Source organism: Hipposideros armiger, unplaced genomic scaffold (genome assembly GCF_001890085.2).
Source record: "Hipposideros armiger isolate ML-2016 unplaced genomic scaffold, ASM189008v1 scaffold_532, whole genome shotgun sequence".
Taxonomy (NCBI): Eukaryota; Metazoa; Chordata; class Mammalia; order Chiroptera; family Hipposideridae; genus Hipposideros; species Hipposideros armiger.
The window spans coordinates 434395-458360 of NW_017731882.1; the positions used below are offsets into that span (position 1 = coordinate 434395).

At 44.7% G+C, this 23966-nt stretch overlaps 1 protein-coding gene across 2 annotated transcripts in view; it reads left to right on the plus strand.

Annotated features, from left to right (window-relative positions):
• The window catches only part of ROR2 (receptor tyrosine kinase like orphan receptor 2), a 235286-nt gene that overhangs the window by 158122 nt on the left and 53198 nt on the right, over nucleotides 1–23966 (plus strand). For both annotated transcript variants that reach the window (XR_002126885.1, XM_019668688.1), the window contains exon 2: nucleotides 17418–17495. Coding sequence is in view for 1 of the 2 variants with exons in the window: in XM_019668688.1 (XP_019524233.1) it covers nucleotides 17418–17495 (78 nt within the window). In the remaining variant the exon portion in view is untranslated. The remainder of the gene's footprint in view (nucleotides 1–17417; nucleotides 17496–23966) is intronic.

The window sequence follows — 23966 nt, forward strand, 5'->3', positions numbered from 1 at the left end:
AGAGAAAGAGATTGACCTCCAGCTTGGTTTTTCTGTGGGAAAATGCTTCACAAGCAGGTCTCCAGGATGTTTGGTCCATATGAAGGTGCCTGCAGATGAGCAAAGATGGGCTTCTCCCTGGCTGGCAGCCCCTCTCCCTCCTGCTTCTCTCATCTGAAGGCACATCCAGCTTCACAGCTACGTTATAGGCAGAAGTAGCATTTCCCCTGAGTACTGTGTTCAGAAAGAGGGTTTGAGGAAAGTAGAACACAGTGATAGGAGGCATCTCATGCTGCCATTTTCATGACAAAGGAGGAGAGCCTGGAGGTGTCAGCCCCATCCATGTACCAGGGATGTCAGCGTCCATTGTTTTTCCCATCAGGTCACATTGGCCTCCGAATCCAACTGCTTACAATTGCCTGAAGCCTAAAGCCAGGAGACCAGAGCCTCGGGGAGCCTCCGAGTCAGGGGCATGTGTGTACATGTTTCCTAGGTGTCCCTGTGTCTGTGTACATTTTTGTGTGCTTTTGTGATAATGACAGAGGTTCCCAGGCACCGTTTGATTGTTAGGGCAAACGCTTTAAAATACCAAGCTGAGCGCACTCCTACAGCCTAGAGAGACAGAGAAGGCAAGTCAGCCCCACGGTAATTACCCATGACATTACTCCATGATCGATTAGTTTAGGGCTTCTGGCTGTGAAATAAAACAGTCTCAAAGAAAAGTCTCAAACAACCATGATTTATGAGTTTAAGAGTCTCAATTAGGTAAAATGATGTATTGAAAATGTCCTATTTTATAGAGGCATGAGAAATAAGTAGTGTCTGGTGATATGACTGCTAACTTAATTCTCCCAATAAATTCTTTGCTTTATTTAAAAGAAACTTAGAAAAGACAAAGACATTAAGTTATAGAAAAAAATGATAGTTGGCAATTAACACGGTTTTTATAACCACTAGACCTTTATTGCTTTAATATATTCCACATTAATGCTACAACACTGTAACTATAAAACACAAATATTTGTGTTGATGTTTGATGCTGCAGAAGTCTTGCTCTTTATATGAAGAAATCAGAGATCGTCTTGTGGTACCCAGTGTGTAAAGATGGTGGATGGAAGATATTCAGGAAATACAATACAAAGACTCTTATATTGAGAGCAAACTGATGGTTGCCAGAGGGGAGGGATGGGGGACAGGCGGGAAAGGGGGAGGGAATGATTAAGAAGTACAAACTTCCAGTTATATTAGTCATGGGGATGTAATGTACAGCACAGGGAATATAGCCTATATCGTAATAACTATGCACAGTGACAGATGGTTACTAGACTTATTGTGATCACTTTGTAAGGTATGTAAATGTTGAATCACTGTGTTTTATACCTGAAACTAATACAGTATCACATGCCAACTATAATTAAAAATATGTTTTTTAAAAAAGACTATCTTCAAGTTGTTGGGAATGCATGGGGGCGCATGCATGGAAATCTAAATACAGTACAACTCTGTTGTGCAATAGACAGTTTAAGTTATATAATTCATTAAATTAACATTCTTTAAAAACTAGAGAATCTCATTATTTGTAGAATTTTTAAGGTGAATTGCTTTTTTTTACTTTTTAAAAATTTGACTTTTTTTTTTTTTAATGAAAAGGAAATGGCTAAATTGCTAAAACAAGTCAGACATGACACAGGCCCACCCCCGTCTCTCTCCCTCCATCTCCGCCTCATCTGTTTCCTTCCGTGTAACTTCCAGCAACTAGCCCAGCCTGTGTGTGCCTGGGGTGGCATGCCAGGGCACACAGAGCAGTCCATTTCCTTGCTTTGCTCACTCATGAGTCTATCTCACCATATTTCTGCATCTTGTGCATAGATTTACTTCTTGCTGCCAGCCCCTTGAATGTAGTGATGATTGGAGGGTGACAGTAGATGTACACAGGGTCCTTTGAGGGTTAGAGGTAATCCATGAGAAGGGCATTAGCCAGTGCCAGCCACGGGTTAGATGCCCAACACTCGTGGCAGTTGCTGTTGTTATGTGTATGTACTATATTTATACCTTTATTGCCTGTTACATTTACCCATTCTGGGTCTACCGTACTGTAGTAACCAGCATTGGCTTGCTCAGTATTTGGGTATTCTCCTGTCTCCTGCTCTAATAGCCAGGGCTGGAACAAGCCTCGTAGTTACACCTTCGCACCTCCAGAGTATCTGGAGTATAAACGCCTACCTGTGGCGTTGTTACACAGGTGCCTGATTGGTTTGGACAGGTGGCCATGTGGTACAGCAGAAGCTCTGAGGCGCCGTGGGCGCCCTGGGCCAGGCAGGAAGTGCCTGCTTCCCTCCCTCTCCAAGGTGGCTTGTGAACACTGGTCTTCCCCTCAGTTCTCCATTTCTGAGTGAACACGATGGTTTTGAGTCTTTCGTAGACTTATTAGCCATTTGAATTTATTCGCAAACTTTTTGTGCCCTTCAGCTCTCTGTACGGAGTGTGGGTCTTTTTTTTATTCACGGCCAGAGCACTTCCCTCATGGTTTCATGCGCTTCAGTCTTTGATCAGACAGAATTCACTTTTTCATGAAGAGTAATAGAGTTTCGATCATGGATTCATTTCCATTTAGTGGAAAAAACCAACCTGACTATAATCACCATTTCCATATATACTTGTGTCATTCCTGGATTCTCAAATTGTGTCCTATTGACCTATCTGTCCATGTAAGGTTGTTAGTAATGTCCCCACTTTCATTTCTAATTTTAATAATTTGTGTTTCCTGTTTTTCTCTTGCTCACCCTAGCTAAAGGTTTGTCAATTTTGTTGGTTTTTTTTCAAAGAACCAACTTTTGGTTTCATTGATTTTCTCTATTGTTTTTGTTTTCTATTTCGTTTTGTCTCTGCACTTTATTCTTTCCTTTTTTCTGCTGGCTTGGGGTTTAGTTAGTTCTTTTTTTAATCCCGTAAGGTGTAAAGTTAGGTTATTGGTTTGAGATCTTCTTTTGTAATATAGACATTTAAAACTATAAATTTTCCTCTAACCATTAATTTAGCTGGACTCCATAAGTTTTGTTCTGTTGTGTTTCATTTTCATTCATCTCAAAGTATTTTCTAATCTTGTGATTTCTTCTGTGACTCATTGGTTATTTAGGAATGCTTTGTTTAATTTCCACATATTTGTGGATATATCAAATATTCTTCTGTTATTGATTTCTAATTTCATTCTATTGTTAGAGAACATACTTTGCATGATTTTAACTCTTTTACATTTATGGAGGCTTATTGTATGGCCTAGAATATGGTCTATGCAGGAGGATGTTCTGTGTAAGCTTGAGAGGAATGTGTATTTTACTGTTGGGGTGGAATGTTCTGTAGTGTTAGGTGTAGTTGGTTTGTAAGTGTCCTAATTCTTTGCTGATCTGCCTAGTTCTTATCTCTATTATTGAAAGTCAGGTATTGAAGTCTCCAGTTGTTATTGTTGAATTATCTATTTTTCCCTTCATTTCTGTAACGTTTTGCTTTGTGTATTTTGGGGCTGTGTAGTTAGCTGCATGTGTGTTTATGATAGATTGATAGGTCCACTTTCTTATCATTCTTTGCTTCTAGTAATGATTTTTGTCTTGTAGGTTATCTGATACTAGTATAGCCACACCAACTTTCTTATGATTGCTGTTTGCAAGATATGTCTTTTCAATCTGTTTTTTAATATGAGGCATTATCTCTTATAGACAGCAAGATACAGTTGGATAATTTTTTAAATCCATTCTGCCAATCTCTGTGTTTTGATTTGTCCTTTTAACTCATTTGCATTTAATTTAATTACTCATAAGGTAGGTTTTGCTTATAGCATTTTATTACTTGTTTTGCATATTCCATGCCTTTTTGTTCTTTTTCCCTACTTCCTGCTTTTATGTGTTAAATGGATAGTTCCTAGCATACTTTTAAAATTCCTTTATAGTCTGTCTCTCTCTTTCTCTCTCTCTCTCTCTCTCTCTCTCTCTCTCTCTCTCTCTACTTGTGTGTGTATACATATACATATATATGTATAAATAATTTTAAAAATTATTTTCTCAGTGGTTTCTACGAGGATTACTATTATCATTTTATTTTGTTAATCTAATTCAGATTAATACTAACTTAATTTTAATAGCAAACACTGCTCCATTATATCGTTCTTCCCTCCCCTCTTCTTTTAATTATTTGTGTTGTACAAATTATATCTTTATATGTTTTAAGTCCAGATTACGTCTTTATATGTTTTAAATCCTTCAACACAGTTTTATGGTTATAATTTGTGCAGTAGTTTTTTTTAAAACAAATAGGAGATGAAAAGAGTTACAAACAAAAATATGTTTATATTGTCTTTCATGGTACCTATGTAGTTACCTTACTGACACTCTTTTAGTTCCTATGTGAATTAAAATTTCTGTTCTATATACTTTATTTCATCTTGAATGACTTTACTGTTTCTTATAGAGCAGCCTACTAATGACAGATTTTCTCTTTTTTTGTTTATCTGGAAGTGACCTAACTTCGCCTTCATTTTTGAAGAAGAGTTTAGCTGGATATAAAATTCTTAGTTGACTGTCCTTTTTTTCTCCCAACACTTTTAATGTGTCATCCCATTGGGTTTCTGATAAGAGCCAGCTTTTAATCTGACTAAGGATTCCTTGTCTGGGATGAGTTCTCTTGCTGCTTTCAAGATTCTGTTTTTTTGGGGTTTTTTTAACAGCTTGTTTACGATGTGTTTAGTTGTGGATATCCTGGAGGTCATCCTACGTTGCGTTCCTTAAGTGTGTAAATTAATACTTTTTTTCAAATTTGGTAAGTTTTGGTTTTTACTTCTCCAAATAATGGTTATTATTTCTCTTCTCCTTCTGGACTCCCATTGTGTATGTGTTGGTACTCTTGATAGTGTCCCATGGGTCTCTTAGGCTCTGTTATTTTTCTTCATTCCTTTTATTTTCTCCTCTTCAGACTGGATAATCTCGATTCCAGTAAAGACATTAAATTGTCTTCCAGTTTACTGATTCTTTCTTCCTGTAGCTCAAATCTGTTTCTGAGCCCACCTAGTAAATTTCAGTTATTGTAGTTTTAACTGTAGAGTTTCTATTTGATTCTTTTAATTTCTGTCACTTTATTGATGTTCTGTATTTTGTGACATAAAGTTGTTGTAATTTCCTTTAATTCTTTAGATATTGTTTTCTTTAGTTCTTTGAACATATTTAAAATAACCTTGGCCCCTTCAGGGACATTTTCTGTTGGGTATTTTTTTTCTCTCTCTCCGCCCCTCTCCCCCTTCCCCTTGTGTGTGGCATACTTTCCTATTTCCTTGCATGTCTTTATAATTCTTTGTGAAAAACTAGACATTTTTTATAATAATATTTTAACAACTCTGGTAGCAAATCCCTCTACCATTCAGTTTGTTGTTGCTACTGTGGTATTTTTGGTTTTGTTTTAATTTTGGTTTTTGGTGGTGTTTTCTTGTTACTGTTTATTTGTTTAGTGGCTTTCCTTCACTAATTCTCCAGGTTCTGTATTCTCTATGATGTGTGCCCACTGAGTTATCTACTATTTTCTTAACTTCTTTTCATTTCTTTTTAAACCACTTTATTGAGGTATGATTGACATTCAAAAAGCTTTACATATTTAATATATACAACTTGATAAGTTTGGGGACAAATATATGAGGCCTGACAATTAATTTCACAAACTTGTTGCAACGATGTTGCTAACCTTTTTAATATCAGAGGGATTATTCATTATGAATTTGTACCAACTGGACAGTTAACCAAGTTTACTATTTGGAAGTGCTGAAAAGGCTGTGTGGAAAAGTTAGATAACCTGAACTTTTCGCCAACAATTCTTGGCTCTTGCATCACAATAATGTACCAGCTCACACAGCACTGTCTGTGAGGGAGTTTTTAGCCAGTAAACAAATAACTGTATTGGAACAGTCTCCCTACTTGCCTGATCTGGCCCCCAGTGATTTCTTTCTTTACCCGAAGATAAAATAAATATTGAAAGGAAGACATTTTTATGCCATTCAGGACATCAAGGGTAATACAATGACAGCTCTGATGGTCATTCCAGAAAAAGAGTTCCAAAATTGCTTTGAAGGGTGAGCTAGGCACTGGAGTCAGTGCATAGCTTCCCAAGGGGAGTACTTCGAAGGTGACCATAGTGATATTCAGAAATGAGGAATGTAGCACTTTTTCAAGGATGAGTTCATGAACTTAATTGTCAGACCACATACATCTGTGAAGCCATCCCCATAGTCTATGCCATAAACATATTCATCACCTCCACAAGTTTCCTCCTTCCCTTTTTATTTATTATTATTGTTGCTTTTGTCATTTTGTGTGTGTGTGTGATAAAAATACTTAACATAAGGTTCTTCACATTTTAAGGCTGGATTACTGAGGAGCAGGTCCCATCTGAGTCAGTTTAAGTGTGTGGTTAGCCAGTGACTGCACAGGAGATTTCCTTAGGGACCTCACTGCATGTATTGCACCTCTAGTGAGAAGGCATGCTGTCACACTTCACCCTTAGCTGTCACTTCCCAGTTGTGCCAGAGACGAGGGCTGCTGTCTTCTCCTTTCCCAGGTCTTTCTTGGGTGTGTGCATAGCCTTCTGCCTGAGCACAGCCTTTGTGATCTTGGAAATACGTTGGAGCTTTTGAAGTTCCCTGTGGTCTTCTAGTTATCTGGGATTTCCTTTTGAATTTTGCACTGGGCTCATGTTTACTGCAGTTGTAGTCATAGCATTAGGCGGCCAAGGTGTTGCCGGTAGTTTGTTACTGGTTTGGTAATGCACCAGGATCAGCTGCCACCTGCCACCCTTTCCCACTGCCCACCCCCAGCCTAGCTCTGAGTCAGGTCTATTTCTCAGGGTGCTGCATGTCCAGAAAAAATCTGCAGTAGCACTTCTGACAGAGCATCAGATCTGCCGGCTGTCTGCAGGGCTGGAGGGGAGAGAGGGACCTTGATTACAGCCCGTGTTAAACGACCCGCTGGCTCACGAGGCTCTGTCCTTTTTCTTGGGTGGATGATGTTTCAGTTTGTTCTGTGGCTCTGGTTAATTCTCCAGGGTCTGACATGGAGGGTTCTCGTTGTTTTGTGTACCTGTGTTGTTTTAGAGGGAGTGAGACATCAGGAGCAGTAGGCCACCTTTCTGCAGGTGGATTCTGCAGCATGCTGCCTGCGAGCCGGTAGTGCCCTTAGCAGAATGCAAACTGACACGCACCTGCTGGAGGGTATCAGCAGGTGGTGTGTTCTATGGTTGAGTGGCATATGGCACAGTTTTATAGTTGCAAAAGTTTCTCTTTATTCATTCAAAGTGGTAAAGATGCCTTTGACATAGAAAGGGCACGTTGTCAGAGAGACTGGAACATGGGGCCTGGCAGAGGTCCGGGAGCATTTTGAGGGAGCTTGGGTCTGAAAGCAGTTGAGTTGTGTCATGTCACAGATATGGGGGAGCTGGAGCTGGGCTGAGCAGGTCCAAGGGAGCCGATCTGTGACACTGTTGTCTTCTTCTGGGAGAGGCGCTGCCAGACCATGAGGGGACTGTGGGCCCTGTGCACCTCTGCACTGTGCGAGCCCTGCCCTGACCTTCAGACTGTGAGCTGGAACTCAGGACTTGCCCTAGAACATGACACTGCCGGTGTTGGTTGATTCCTTTTGTGGTTGTGCGTGCCTTGTGCTGGGTTCCAGGTGCTACACACGTGGCTTGTCACCCAGAGCTGCCATTACGGACTTCTCTCTTCTGATGTGAGACAGACATGGAGCTCGGGAGAGGATGCAGCAAGGGACAGGGCAGGCCACACGTGGGCCTGAAATGTTTTCAGTAAGATGTCCATCGATTATGAGCTACCATGAGAGCAGGGACCTGAGGGGGGAGCTCCAGGATGGTCTGGGGGAAGAGTCGTCCAGGCCAGGGGAGAGTGGATGCAACTCTGGAGGCGTGGGGGGCTACGATTGCTGCCAAGGGTGTGACTGGAAGAGGAGGCACTGAGGGAAGTCAGGAGGGTGCTTGTGCCTGCGGGGTAGGGCCAGACAGAGGAAACCGCTGCCTCTGCAAGGAAGTGCTCTCAGTGCTGGGGAAAGAACAGTGAACAGACAAAACCTCCTGCTCCTAGGAAGAGGGGACAGAAAAATAAATGAACTGATAACTCTTGGAAGTGTGAAGAAGAGACATGGACGGGAAGCAGGTCAGATGGCAGGACTGTGCGTCGTGGTGGAAACAAGGTCAGGGTGGGCCGAGCGCAAGGAGGCAGCATCATGGGAGAAGGATGAAATAGACGACAAGGGTCGGCTTTGTGTAAGTGTGTCGCTGGGCCACGCCAGCAGCCTGTCTCCTGCTCCTTCTCGGCCGTCACCCCAGGGGTAACCAGTCTTCTGGCTCTGTCATCGCACATGTGTCTGCCTGTTTTTGAACTTGGTGTTAGTGGGATCATACAGTACAGGATTTTTTATACCTGACTGCTCCACTCTGCCCTATGCTGTTGATTCACCCCTGCTGCCTGTCCCAGGGGACAGTGTTTGAAGCCCCTTTTAGAAGTTCAGTGTGGTTGCTGTGTGGAGGCCTGGTGGGGGCCGTCGCATGATCCCCCCAGAACTGGGGGGCTGCTGGGACTGGTGTGAGGAGGGCTGTCTGAGGAGCCTGGGTTCCGATGCATTGTGGAGATAGAGCCAACGGCAGCTTCTGTGGACTGAATGTGAGATGCGAGGGCGAGAGGAGAAGGAGTCAAAGCTAAGCAGGACCTGTGGCCTTCGCCTGTGCGAGGCTGGGGTCAGATTCAGGGTGGTGGGGCAGCGGCAGGGGAGCTGCTGTGCACCAGAGCTGGAGGTGTGCACGTGTCGAGCACAGTGTGTCTGTCAGACGCACAAGCGGAATGTGAGCAGGGCCTGATTTCTGAGTCTTGCTTCCTGTGCAGAGGTCTGGCTGGAAAGGTACGTGTGGAAGTTGTGGTTGTTTTGCTGCCATTGAAAGCCAGGTCGTCCAGGGGAAAAGAGAAAGTGAAGGGAAGCTTTTGCAGTGCCACCTCTGGTGCACGTCAGCATTTAGAGGACCAGAGTTGAGGAGACACTGCAGGGAGACCCACATGTGTACGCTCCAGTGAGAGGAGGGGGAGGACCGTGTGTGTCCAATGGGAAGCGCTGTGTAAGTGCTGACAGTGTCATTCCCAAAAATGAGCAGACGTTCTGCTCCACACTGAACCACAGCATCTCCAGGGCTGCCAGGCTAGCCCCCACGGTGTGGGGACGACGGCAGGAGTGGCAGTGCTGTAAATATTAGGAGAAAAAGGAATGCCAGCCTGAGAGGAAGGGCCTGGGAAGGTGCCATAGCTGCTGCTGGAAACTGTGGAGAGGACAGCGGTGTCCCCATGATGTCTGTTTGAGGGCAGCCATGAGGGGCCGTCTTGAGAAGGAGGGACTTAGGGTGCTAGAGCCATTAGCACGTTGCTGGCAGTTTTTCCGGCATGTGGGCAGCCCCACCCACTGCACCTCTGTACTTAGTCCAAAGCCCCTGTTTATTCTTTCTCACTGAGGCTTTCTCTGTCTTTGTTAACTTTGTACTATGCAGTTGCAAAAGTCGTTTTCAATTCAGCATTAATTATAAAGAAGATTTAAAGATAAATAATACTACCTGTTATGGGTTGAATTATGTCTCCCAAAAATAGACATATAGAGTCCTAACCCCCAGTCTCTCAGAGAGTGACCTTATTTGGAGATAGTATCTTTATAGACGTAATTAAGTTAAAATGGGGTCACATTGGTGGGCCCTAATCCAATGTGATTGGTGTCCTTATAAGAAGAGATTGGAACACAGACACCACAGAGGGACGCCATGTGAGGACACAGGGAGAAGACAGCCATCTACACGCCCAGGACAGAGGCCTCAGGAGAAGCCAGCCCTCCCCGTACCTTGACCTCTGACTTCCGGTCTCTAGGACTGCTGTTTAAGCCTCCCAGGCTGTGGCGCTTTGTTACAGCAACACTAGCAAACTCATACACAGACTGCCTTTAGAAAATCACTGTCACTACCTTTGAGTATAACAGACATTTACCCCGATTTGTTTCCACGAAGTGACGGTGATCACTACTGACAAATCTTGTTTTCAGATGTGCCGACGTTTGACCCCTGTAGGGATGAGAGCAGCCTCTGGCCACACGGGTTGTACATAGACGCCTGGTTGATGGAGACCGCTGCAAACCTTCAGAGCCCCTTCTTATGAATGTCATTCATTCCACCCTCAGATTTCTCCAGTCCACCCTGGGCTCCAAGGCTGCAGCACGTGCAGCTGGGGCCTTTAAAACTCTTCCCTTAAGCAAACAGAAGGTAACTTCCATCATCGCCGTGGGACAGTACACAGTTTAATTCTTTCTCTAATAAAGGTCAGTTATTTTTTAAAGGTATCTTTTCCCTTCTCACCTTTAATGAAAAACCTTCCAGAGATTCAAGATGAAAAACTGATTCCTTGTGTGCAGGGAATAACTGATATTCGAGAGTCTTCTGTGAAACCAAATGGGAACAGACTAAGCTCGGAGTACTTCCTCAGCATTTCTGTTTGCTCTTTTTCTGCCAGTTTTGCTGCACTAATAAGCAGGCGCATCAGGGAAAGCAGCCCTGGAGCTTGGGTCCCAGCGAGGGGTGGTGGGTCCTGCCTTCCCAGTCTCATTGTGGTGGGACGTCCGGGCCTCCTGGCTCTGCCAGGGTCCTGCCACCTCCAGGGGCCATGGGTGCTGGGAAAGGGAGGAGGCCGGTCGGTGGGACAGCCTTGCTCCCCCCTCAACCAAATGTCCCCTCGGCCCTGGCAGTGGGGCCTTCGCTGGAGGCTCTGGGGGCGCTCAGTTACAGAGGTAGAAGGAGTGTTGTGAAGCAGCATTGGAGGAAGCCGGGCCTGTGCACAGACTCCTTTGGGGGTTTGATGTTTTTGCTGCAGAAGTGGACTCACAACAGAGGTTAAACTGGCGAGAGACACTGGCCACTCCATTCTCAGACTGTTGGGTTTCACGTCATATTTCCAGAGCAGAGTTATGCCAGCCCTTCAAGGAATGTGGAACCAGAGGCCGGTATTTCTTCAACTTAGAAGTAATGATTTCTTCAAGTTAGAAGTAATGAAATAAAAAACTACAGACTGGTGAGACAACTACTTATTAGGTACTGGCAGCTCACCTCGAATGCTGTGTGGTTTTCTAGCCGGCAGTTAGAACATGCGGGGTAACGTTTTAATGAGTGTATTACCAGAAATGAACACATTATCGAGTCACCTTACAATTGACATACTGTCTCGGGCTCAGTTCCCAGGCTAATGGACTCACCTTGTAGGACTTTATCCTGTGCTCCTTTCCAATTCTTCTTTTTTTTTTTTTTGTCTAAATGTTGCATTTCCAGCATCACGGATGTTTTTGAGTTGACATGTTGCCAAGCTAAGTGATTGTCCTGGAATGTGTGACCAACATTTCCAGTTGCGAGTGGATGTGCTGTCTGAGTTCTCATGCAGCACAGCTCACTAAAAAGTCTGTGCCTGCCCTCCCTGAGGCTCCGGCCTGCCACACACTCGCCATTCCCTTCTGTGGTCTCACCATTTCCTGACTGCTGTTCTTCTCATGTCCTGGAAATGGCACCTTTTCATAAGGACAACCAGATCCAAGAATGCCAATCTTTAGTGAATGAAATACCCTCCCTAATTAAGTGGAGGCTGCTTTGAAGTTGTCCAAATATGCCAGAGACTGCATCTCATTAAATCACAAGGGTGCTGATTCAGACCAACAGGTGGAGATTAATGGATGAACATCCCAAATAACAAAACCTTTTTAAGAGAAACACAAGTGAAAAACACCATAGACTCAAATCCATTTACTCAAATTAGTAAATTTTTGCTTAATAGTGTATCTGCTCTTAATGAGAAAGCTAGTATGTATTTTAATACTAGAGAAAGAGCCTGGAAATCAGAACAGACCCATGTGCACTTTGCAGATATAAATTCCTCTTATCTTACTGATGCCATAAGTCAAGATGTCACATCAGAAACCCATGTTGAGATCAGGTCTGCAGGAGACATTGTTTGGTGCATGGTTTCTCGTTATCAGAATTTATACATGTTTGTGTGGGACACACACTGTCATGATTACAGGCCCCGTATGAAACCCTGACTACTTAACAAGCCCTTCAGTGTCAACTAGGAGTCTTTTCATCAGGTCGTTCTACAGACACCAGCTGGTCAGCCCTGAATATACAGAACATTGATAAGTGCTGCCATGGAGACGCCCTACATTTCAGGTTAAGAGCTGATATCACCATGCCGTGCCAATTAATGTACGATGCAGCTCAAAACCCAGCACACTCCAAGGTGATTTAATTTCTGCGTATTCACTGGCATGCTGTTGAATACCCTGCATTCAGTCCCCTGAATCTGTCATATTCCGTCCATGCGGTTATCACTCTCCTCTGCCCAGGGGCTGTCTCCCATGACTGCGTCATGAAGAATGAAGGGTGTTTAGAGAGACACTCTTTTTCTACAGCTCTTCTCTGCTCTGTGAGCCTTAGTTAAGGGCTTAAACGACGTGATGAAATGTGTAACTATTTTCCAGTAAACTTTGACTTTAGAATAGTTTTAGATTTATAGAAAAGTTGTGAAGGTATACAGAGGGTTCCCATATACCTCACACCCATTTCCCCGAGTGATGGATCTTACGTGGTATGCTGCATGTGGGCCAGTATTGATACATTAGTCTTAACCTAAATCTATACTGTTCATATTTCCTTAGACTTTACCTAACACCTTTTCTCCGTTCCCGGGTCCCATCTGAGTTACCCATTGTAGTTAGTCTTTGCTACTAGGTGTTCAGCAGTGTCCTTTGGACATGGATCAAAGTGTACATTTAATGTATCATTGCATGCAACCAGCCACACTTATGTGTTTGTTTCATATTAAATAGTCTCCTTTCTTTAAACATCAGAACACTAATATGAAGCTAATAAATCAACACTGTCTGATGGATAGTATCAAAGGTTTGAGTTTTTCCAGCAGCTTTACATTGTCTCCCTGTATGTGTTTTTACAATGAAAATCACCCATGTCCAGTGGGGAAAAGTTAGTGCATCATCAGTGGGACACTCTTGATGGACACGTGGCATTTGTAGTAGCACACCTTTAGGGTTTTACCAAAACAAAGGATATATTACTTGCTCTGAGTAGTGTCCTCATTTTCAGAAGACGATAACAGTCCTGAGGACTTAGGGCAGACGAGTCTCCTCTCAGAACCTTTTCTGTCTTTAGGTCTCCCTCATATACAGTCAGCCAGCGGGAGCTTTGTGTCAGCACCGGGTAGACCCAGGTGGGCCTTTGTGTAGAAAGCACTCAGGGCAGCTGTACGGGAGATGCTGCTGGTCTCACGCCACCTTGGGCCAGTCAGCAGCTCAACTAGCTTGGCAGTGATTGCCCAGGCAGGCCATGGGGTTAGGAAGGTGGAGAGAAGTTGTTTGGCCAGCCCCAGTGACATGCAGAAGATGTGCTCGTCAGGGAGAAGGCAGATGACACGAGTCACATCGCTGCACCAGTGGTGGCGGCTCCTGAACTGATGCAGTCCTTCCCTAATCGCCCGTGTTGCGAGCCTCGCTTTGTCTGCAGTAGGATGGGGACACACGCCAGTCTCTTCACCAAGTGAGCCTTTCAACTTGTGAACTCTTCTGTCTGGATCAGTAAACCTGGATGCTCCAGCGTTTCCCCAAGTTCTCTCTGTTCCCTTCTTTAGTCATCTCTAAGTCTCAGATGCGTGCGTCCCCTATGTCCTGTTCTACCTGGGGAGCTGGAACCTCCCCACAGCGTGTGGGCAGCGGTGGTGGGACATGCGGATGGAGCACTGAGCAGCCTCCTTTGCTTCGCCGAGCACAGCCTGTTTCTACAGACGTCCTTTACTTACTTCTCTACTTACTTTTTTATTTATTGCTACTGCCAACGTGCAATTTTTAAAATCTCATCATAAAATTGCTGTTTGTTCAAAAGGCCACATGTTGTATGATTTCATTTAGATGAAATGTCCAAAATAGATAAATCTATAGAGATAGAAAGCAGATTAGTGGTTACAGAGCCTGGGGGAGGCGGGGATAGGGGCTGCTAATGAGAACAAGGTTTCTTTTGAGGTGATGAAATATTCCAGAATTACTTTGTGGAGTTGGTTGCACAACCTTGTGAATATACTAAAAACCACTAGATTATAGACTTTAAAGTGGTGAATTTTATGGTATGCGAATTATGTTGTTTAAAAAATGGATGCTTGTTCATTGTAGAGATGTTTGACAATTAAAGAAGAAATCTAAATTACCTATATAATTCCAGATAATTAATAGTGACATTTTGATGTGTGCATGGCAGTTTTTGTTTTTGTTTTGTGTTTATGTTTTTCTTTGGGTTTTTTCTTAACCCTTCTTAGGGCCAGGAGAAAGCCTGTTGGAATCTACTGAAACACTGCACCCTGTTCTCACTTGTCCTGTTCCCCTGATTCAAATATACCCATTACATTTTGCTTATGGCTTTTAGGAGGCACAGAAACTTGAATGAAGACAACCATTCTGTGCCTGACCTTTATGTAGTATAGGAGAATGACACTTTTAAAGTTTCAGAATATAAATGGTGTCCAATTTCTCAGTTACGATCCAATACCAGGGCCTAAGTTTTATTAAAACGTAAGGTGTCAATTCTAAGGACCGTGGCGATTGGGCATCCTGAATGTATTCACCTATTTGACTTACAGAGGAAATGCACTGGGACTGAGCCCCTGGATGCTTTCACACCTAAGTTCCAAAGCTGGGGGTGGGAGGTTGCTCTGCTATCAGCCTACTTGAAACTTGACCTGTTTTCCCTGATATGTAGACGATATTCTTTTGCTCAAATATCAAACCAAATTTTACCTAGGGTAATATTTGAGGCTGTAAGAAATGAAAAATAAAATTCCAGAATGACTAGCACAACCTATTTAAAGAGAATCTTAACACTTCCAGTGTCAGCAGTGACTTTGCATGTCTGGGTGGGGCTGACATCTGCTTATGAACCAACAGAAGCATTTGGATCACCTCCTGAGCCTCTCACACAGGAATGTGCTCGCCCACACCCAGCTCTATGGTGTGAAAATACTTAGGCTTCGAATTGAAAGCTGCCTTGGAAGAGTCAGGCAGGAATCTTTTCCACGGTGGAATTGGGCTAATGGCGCTTATTTTTCTTCAGGGTGTATATTTATTTGACTGTTTCACACCATTTGTCAACTTCTAAGCAGTTAATAATTTTTATGCCTCTTTCAGTTGTGTGTATATAGTACAAGTGTGTTGGATTTCCTGTGGTCTCTCTACATTTAAACAGTGCTGAGTGATGGTATGTGTAACATGCCAATTTAAAATTTCAAACCCAAACTGAAGTCTTTAATTCTTTCGCAAAAACCCGTTGACTCGCTTGGATCGCGTCTGCTTGTCTCTTCTATAGCAGCCCAGGATTCTGTCTAGGTTTTAATGCTCAGACCATCCGCGTCCCTGGGCATGCAACCCGCGCTGTCCTCCAGCTATTTATGCAATGTGGAGGAAGATTAAAATATATACAGCGACTATCTCAGGAGAAGGGTCTCGTTGCCACAGGAGAGCTGTGCAGTTTGGGGGAGTTGTTTTAGAGAATAAAGATGTCACTTCTGAATAGTGGATCGGGAACATTTTAACAGAGATGGCATGGGAGCGTGGTTTCTGACAGGTGGGCAAGTTTGGACTAGCTGAAGTGATAGGGACAAGGAACCTTCCCAAACCGGATATGTAAAGCCCTGGGGCCATTCAGGAGCAGTCTCCCCTGTGGGCTTTTGGGAGCTGGGCTGAATGTTAAAGATGCTGCAGGCCCATGTGTCACTTTGTGCATTCCGTGAGTTAGGAACCAGCATGTGGAGAGGATGGGGTTAGACACTGGGCCCCTTCAGAGTAAACCAGCCAGCGTTTATTGAGCTGAGCAATTTGAAGAATCTTGCCTGCCTGGCTGTGTCTGGAAATCACTTGGATGTCATTTGTAGAACTTGGCTTTACTGAGCAAGGCCTCATCGTAAGAGGGGTCTGAAATGTCTGGGTTACTTGTTAGTTCTTGTGTCTCATTTAAGAGAGACAAGTGGGGTGACCCAGTATTGAATTATAAACTGTTTTTGGTAGATTTTTGTAAAAAAAAAATTGGGATAAATACACATAACACAATGTATCGTCTTAACATTTTACGTGCACAGTTCAGTGGCATTAAGTGCATTCATCCTGTTGTGCCACCATCACCTTATCCATCTCCAGAACGCTTTCATCTCGCAAAACTGAAGCTGTCCCCATTACACGCTAGCTCCCCATTCCCCCTCCCCCACCCCTGGCAACCACCATTCTGCTTTCTGTCTCTATGATTTTTAACTACTCTAGGTTCCTTATAAGTGGAATCACACAGTATTTGTCTTTCTGTGACCGGCTTCTTTCACGCAGTATAATGTCCTCAAGGTCCATCCATGTTGTGGCAGGTGGCAGGATTTCTTTTCTTTTTAAGCTGAATAATATTCCAACCCATCAATAGGCTTTGGTGCCATAAACTCAGATGCATCCAGGAGACATGTTGTCAGAGTCACCCTTGACTTCACTATCCCCCCACTCCCACCCCCACCCCCAGCCCATAGAGAGACCCAGTCAAGGCCACAGTCCCAGGCGAAAGTCTGAAAGTAAAAGCAAAAGAGAAAGGGACCAGGTTGGAATACAGAGAAGGATCTGTGTGAGGCCCAAATGGTTTTCTAGGATGTCATTTACACCTGCACATCCTTGCCCCCAGATTTGTTGGCAGGGGCCTCTGTCTTCATGCTGTATCCCGTTGAGCAGACCAGATCTGTTTTTGCCCTTGGTGCTTGTGAGTTTGGGGATGGGTGCTCCCACTGACACAGTCTTTGAAGGGTGGGGTTGCTATTGCTGTAAAGATGAGAACTCTGTCCTTACAGTTGTGGGTACATCATCCTTGGCCTCTAGCTGCAAGTGGGTCTGGGGCCCGAGGGGAGTGAGCTGCTTAAGTTTTCCAATTCTGGATGTATTCAGAATTCCCAGGGGCCTATATCTGGAGGGAAACTTGTTGACTGGCTCCAGAAGCGCTTTATTTTGCCAGCCAGTGTTTTCATTTCTCACCCTCCCTGAAGGATGCTCAGGGCTCCAGCCCCATATTCACTTCATCTGCCCTGCTACAGACAATTTGCCTTTGACCATGCTTGGGATAAACAAAAGACCCACATTTATTTATTTCAAATCTGGTGCTATACAATCCCTCTAGAAGTCACCATAGGCCTTCTCCCTCTAAGTTTTCTATAAAGAGGGGACAGTTTTGCTAGAACGCTGTTGTGTTTGCATGAGAAGCAAAGTGAAGGCCCCTAACATGAAATCTCATTAACACGGGTACTGTGTTCTCTTGTCCAGGGGAAGCAGAGGTTCCTGATCCAAATGACCCTTTGGGACAAGTGAATGGACATGACAGCCCTATCCCAACTCTGAAAGGTAAGCTGTGAAGTCTTCTTTTAATGCACGTCTTTGGCAGTGTTTTTGGAGTGCCGTGTAGAGAAGCTCTTAGTGGTTTGCCATTTCTTCTCAAGGATTGGCCGGGGGCACTGATGGCTGGGTACCCTGTGGCCCGGCCCCGCTGGTGGGTGCAGTGACACGCCTGCCTCCGTAACTGTTTCCATGCACTGCTGAGTGTGCTGAGGGCTGGGGACGCACATGGCCGCTGGAGGGAGGGCGGGCCGGCGGGCGGGTGGGCCTTGGGGGTGGGTGTTCTGGGGGCCTGAATATAGCTTTAGGAGCTGGACTCCTGGCTTGGCCACTAAGTCTCCTGTTGATAAGCAGTCATATTCTCAGTTATTCTCTCGATGTGATTGTCTAAAGTGGGTGGATGTCTCCACTGAGCAGGTGGCTCTTCTCCACAGGGTCACCAAAATCAGGTTTTTTGTCTTACTGATGCAGCCTTTCCCAGAGGTTTCAGTGTCACCACTCACTTGGCACGTTCTGTAGGCATTTTAGATTTGTAGGGTCAGTAGAACCCCTTTCCTGCAATATAGCCCACTTACTCGTGGAAAAGGCGATTTTCTTGCTTTATGCATTATCACCATATTGCCTGAGATCAGTGGCTCCGTCAGCTCAGGCCGCCATAACAAAACACCACACACTGGGTGGCTCAATCAACAGGAATTTATTTTTCACATTTCTGGAAGCTAGAAGTCCAAGACCAAGGTGCCATCATGGTCAGTCCTGATGAGAGCTCTCTTCATGGCTTGCAGATGGTACTGTGAGCTCACATTGCAAAGAGAGGGCTTTAGTCTCTTCCTCTTCCTATAAGGACACTACTCCCATCATGGGGCCCCATCCTCATGACCCCATCTAACCCTAATCAGCTCCCACATGCCCCACCTCCATACACCATCCCATTGGGGGTTAGGGCTTCAATGTTTGAATTTTGAGGGGCGCACAATTCAATCCATTAAGTTACCTATTAGAACAGCCACAATATTTCTGCTTAAATTTTTGTTTGTTTGTTTAGCATGATTTGAAGACCAGAAATACGTAATAGTTTCATAGCCCTCTGCATGTTGAGGGTCCCCGTGTCCCTTCGGGACCTGTGTCTAAGGTGGGATCTCCCGGGGATTGAGCAGCGATGACTCAAGTCCGCAAGTCTCAGCCAAGGTATCCAGAATGTCCCCTTTGTCCTCAAAGGACTTCTTGGGGTCACACAGAGTGCTGAACGCACCATTTGTTTACAGGTCAGTTGTTTAAATCGAGGGTGGGTGGAGCTTCCTTGATGAAGATTTGCCCATTACTGTGATAGATGCAGTATACACACGAGTTGGTTCCCTTGAGTGTCCCCTCACAGTTGTTCCAGTTGCTGTGACTTCATTGGCACTCAGGCTGCTTATAGGGGAGGGCATCTATCAGGACAGGGATGTGCCCCCCCCCCGTACCTCCCCTCACCGGGGGGAGCAAAGGCCTGTGTTCTAGAAGCGTGTGCATGACACTGGGCCTAAGCACGTGTTTCTTAAGGATGAAGATGGTTTTTGATGGCTAGATTCTAAAATCACTTCTCAGAAGTCTGACTTGACCAGCAGTTCAGACATTTGCTGGCCGCCCCTCTGTGCCAGGTGGTGTGTGAGGCCCGAGCACGCTAATGGTCCACACAAGTGTCGCATGTGCCTCACAAGTTTAGAGACTGTGGAGTTGGTGTCATAAGAGAAAACTATCAAATGGCACAATGAGGAGTTGTGGTGAGGAGCCGGGGAGAGATGAAGCTATGGTGAGCTGGAAGGAAAAGGGGGCGTGCATTGGGTTTAGGGACAGGACGTTGCACTGAGACCTGAAGAGGTGACATTCGCTAAGAGATGGTGGGCGGGGGAATGTCCCAACCAAGGCCTGGCCTGTGCAGAAGCCTGAGGCCTAGAGGACTGGGCCTTGGGACAGCTGAGAGAAGTTGGGGGCTTCTGGGCTGGGTGGCCGAGGTCCAAGAGGCCAGCAGGGGCTCAGCCTGTGGGCCCAATACTGTGGCCGTCAGTCACACATGGTCTTTAAATCAATTAAAATTAAATAAAATCAAGAATCCAGTTCCTTTGTCCTACTAGCTACATTTGAAGTGCTCAACAGCCACCTGTGGCTGGAAGCCACTGTGATGGGCAGCACACATCTAGAACATTCCACCATCATAGATAGTTTCATCAGGCAGCCCTGGGTGGAGCGTGCAGTTATTAGATGGCAGGAGAAAGTTGTATTTCATGGTGAGTGCCTCCCTTTGCCTGGCCCCCAGAAGGGCTCTAGCCTGGGATTGGGGTGACCTGATTCACACGCTACAAAGGTTACCCTGGCAGGACTAGAGGAGGATGGGGACGTGGAGGGACAGAACAGTTAGGAGGGAGGTGGACAAACCACAGTGATGGCCTAAACGCCAACCTGCGGTCATTCTCTAGACTCTCACTCTTTCTGGGGACAGCATGCTGTCCCCAAGTAGGGAGTGTGGGACCTCCTTGTGGGCCTAGGCTGGGGGTGGCAGGGAGGAAGGAGCCAAGGGGAGTGGGAGCTGCTGCTCACCTAGGTGCTCACAGCTGCCCTGGGGAGGCTGTGAGCTGCAGGACTCAGAGTCCCCTTGGTCGGAAGAGCATTTGCTGACCAAGGGGCAGACATGCCCACGGGCTGAACACTCATAGACATGTGTATATTCCCACCTAGCCACAAGTTGCGAACAGTGATAAGTCAGGTTCAGGGCCTCGGGGGATTCTCGGACCTCCTGTTTGATATTTGAGCAGTGCTCTCTAAAGTCCCCTGCTTGGTTAAGATGCAATTGCCTCCTGGCTTTGTTAATCCACAGGTGACTGAGCTAAAGCCGTGCACACTTCAGTACCCGTGCAGTGCTGAGGGGGAGTTTCAGGGAGCTTGCAGGCTCGCCTTGGACCTCTCTAAGGCCCAGAAACACCAGTTGCAGAGGATAACTGGTAAAGGGCCTGTGTGTGTGTTTTTAGTTTCTGTGTGCACACACACTTGGAAAAGGGCAGTGCACCAGGTCCTCGAATAACACTGTTTGGTTCAGCGTCGTTTTGTTATAACGTTGATGAGATGCCATAGGAACTTAACTCTTGTTTATATCAGTTAGCTTATGATAAAATTGGTTTCGTTACACGTTGTTGCACTTAAAGTTGCAGAACCCCTCGAGGACGTTAGGTGAGGACTTACTGTGGGAAAGGAATCAGAGAGCCGCAGCAGGCTGGCCTTTCCCACAGTGGCAGCGTGGGGCGATGCAGTATGGCGAGTGCAGCAGTCTGCGCTGGGTTTGGCCAGAAGATGACCTGGATGGGATGACTGCTCCACCCCTCACCCCCATTGGGGCTACGACACTGCACTGGGCCCCGTGTCACCCTCAGTCATTGGAGAGATGAAAGGGCCTAGGGGACAGCACTTACCCAGGGAGCAGTGGCTGGACGCTGATGCCACTTGCTGTCATCACAACTCTGATTGTTGTCAGTGTGTCCATCAGTTTCCAGCTGTGGATCACTCAGCAGCTCCTTGGGAACAGGATTCTAGCGAGTGGCCCCCAGGGAGGCTCAAGGCCCCCACTGTCCCATGCAATCTGGCTATCTGGTCCTGCAGTGCGATTTACTTCCTTTTGGTTTATGGCTCTTGCACAAGAGGGGACTCCCTCCACCTTTCCTTCCTGCTCCCCCTGCCTCCACCTCACACTCTCAGTGCTGGAGGAATTGGCCTGGCGGTGCCAGACTCATTAGTCCATGCACTTTTTTTGTTTAAAGAGTTTCTGAGAGTGTCACTACCTGGCCACATTTGGTTTAGATCATATTTAAAAAGTAGTAATAGCTGAGTGGACTGTATGAGCTATTTCTTTCATCCAGATACCATTCATGATGCCCACACTGTAAAATTGCAGGCAGGTGAAATGGCTGGTAGGCTAGGCCATCAGTGATATAACCGCTCTGCCTGAGCAAAATAAGGTCTGAGAACTAGTTAAAAGCATAAAAGCATTTGCGTTCACATGCACTGGACCAGTGTGAGCACTAAACATTGGTGGTTGGTACTGAGAGAGACCCCAGAGCAAAAAGCCTACCTACAAGGGCAAATGAACACAAAAAACACTGTGATTTAGAGCTGAGAAAGTTGCCTGAAATTTCCGTATGCCAAAGTACTGTCATCGTTAGAACTGAAGAAGGCCTTAGGGCTCCAGTTACTGTGCTGTTAGCATGGAAGTGGCTATTTAAGGGGGACTTTGTGCTCCTTGCTGCATTAGACATGCGATGATGATGATGATGATGATTACCAAAGTGTGCATTTGACCTAGAAACCATTTGCTCTTCTGTTCCAAGATCATACTTTATTTTTTTCTTTTTCAAAAGATTTTTATTAAAATAGAGCTAACATACATACAATATTATAACAGTTTTAGGCGAACATCATAGTTATTCAATAGTACCCACCTGGCGCTATACATAGTTATTACCACATTATTGCTTATATTCCCTATGCTAAAGAAGTGGTCACCATGATAAGTCCAGCAACCATCTGACACTGTACCATGCTATCATAATATTATGATCTTTTGCACCCTTTAAAATTTTTCAATTAGAGTTGACATTCAATATTATTTTACATTAGTTTCAGGTGTGCAGCATAGTGGTTAGATATTTATATATTGGGTTGTCGGGAAAGTCATGACGCATTTTTGCTTTGAAAACCATAGAAAAATACATCATGACTTTTCCGATGACCCAATAATTTAGGAAGTGATTCCCCTAACTAGTACCACCTGGCACTATACAGTTATATTATTGACAATATTCCCTATGCTTTACTTTACATCCCCATGACTATTTTGTAACTACTAACTTGCATTTCTTAATCCCTTCACCTTTTTTACCCTGCCCCCAACTCTCCTCCCATCTATCATCCCGATAGATCTAGTACCCATCTGACACCATACATAGTTATTACAATATTATTGACTATATTCCTTATGCTATATCCTGCATCCCCGTGACTACTGTGTAACAACCAATTTGTACTTCTTTTTTTTTTTTTAAGATTTTTATTGGGGAATTGGGGGGAGGGGAACAGCGTTGGGGAATTGGGGAAGGGGAACAGATGGTAGACAAATTGCTGTTTTTGATCTTCAGTCTAGTTGTGGAGGACGTCGCTTCACTGGCCCATGTTGGTATTATCATTGCGCTCTTCCCAGCTGAGGCAGCCGATCGCTGGTCATCGTTCGGCCGCTCACAGCAGCTCCCAGCAGCTCACACAGGCTGCCGGCCATTCACGCTGGCTGCCAGCCACTCACGTAGCTCACAGCAGCCCACTGCAGCCCTGTTGCAGCCTACCCCGTCGCCGGCAACTCACAGCAGCCCAGCTCCAGGTCGAGTTGTTCATCTTAGCTGTAGAGGGCAAGTGTCACTGGCCCTCAATGTGGGATCCAAACCGCAGCCCTGCTGTTTAGAGCTGGCGCTCCCAAGGGAGCTCTTAACCAGCTGAGCCACTTGGCCGGCCCCAATTTGTATTTCTTAATCCCTTCCCCTTTTCACCCATCCCCAACCTCCCTCCTATCTGGCAACTATCAAAATGTTCTCTGTATCTATGAGTTTGTTTTTGTTCTGTTTGTTTACTTTGTTCTTTAGATTCCACTTATAAGTGAAATCATATGACATTCGTCTTTCACTATCTGACTTACTATTCTCCGCACAATCCCCTCTAGATCCATTCATGTTGTTGCAGATGGCAAGATTTCATTCTTTTTTATGGGTGAGTAATATTCCATCGTATATATGTACCACATCTTCTTTATTCACTCATCCATTCAGGGACACCCAGGTTGCCTTCATATCTTGGCTATTGTAAATAATGCTACAATGAACATATGGATGATCTTGAAATGGCGTTTTGAGTTTCTTCAGATAAATACCCAGAAGCGGGATTACTACTTCTTTGTCTTCATCTAATCTACTCTTGAGTCCCCATTTCTATTATTGTAATGTATTCTCCATTTCTATTCTGTAATATAGTCTCCATTTCTATTATTATATTCTTTATTCTGATTTGTTATAGTCTTTATTTTAAAGTCTATTTTGTCTGGTATAAGTATTGTTACCCCAGCTTTTTTGTTTGATTGTTTGTGTCCATTTTCATGAAATATCTTTTTCCATCCCTTTACTTTCAGTCTGTGTGTGTCTTTCTATCTCAAGTGTGTCTCTTGTAGGCAGCACATGTAAGGGTCTTTTTTCCTTATCCATTCAGCCCCTCCCCCCCATCTTTTGATTGGAGCATTCAATCCATTTACATTGAAAGTAATTGTTGAAAGGTAAACAGTTATTGCCGTTTTATTATACATATTTTTAAATTTTTCATCTTAAAGAAGTTCCTCTAAGCTTCCTTGTAATACTGGTTTAGTGATGTTTAACTTCTTCAGCTTTTTCTTGCCTTGGAAGCTCTTTATCTGTCCTT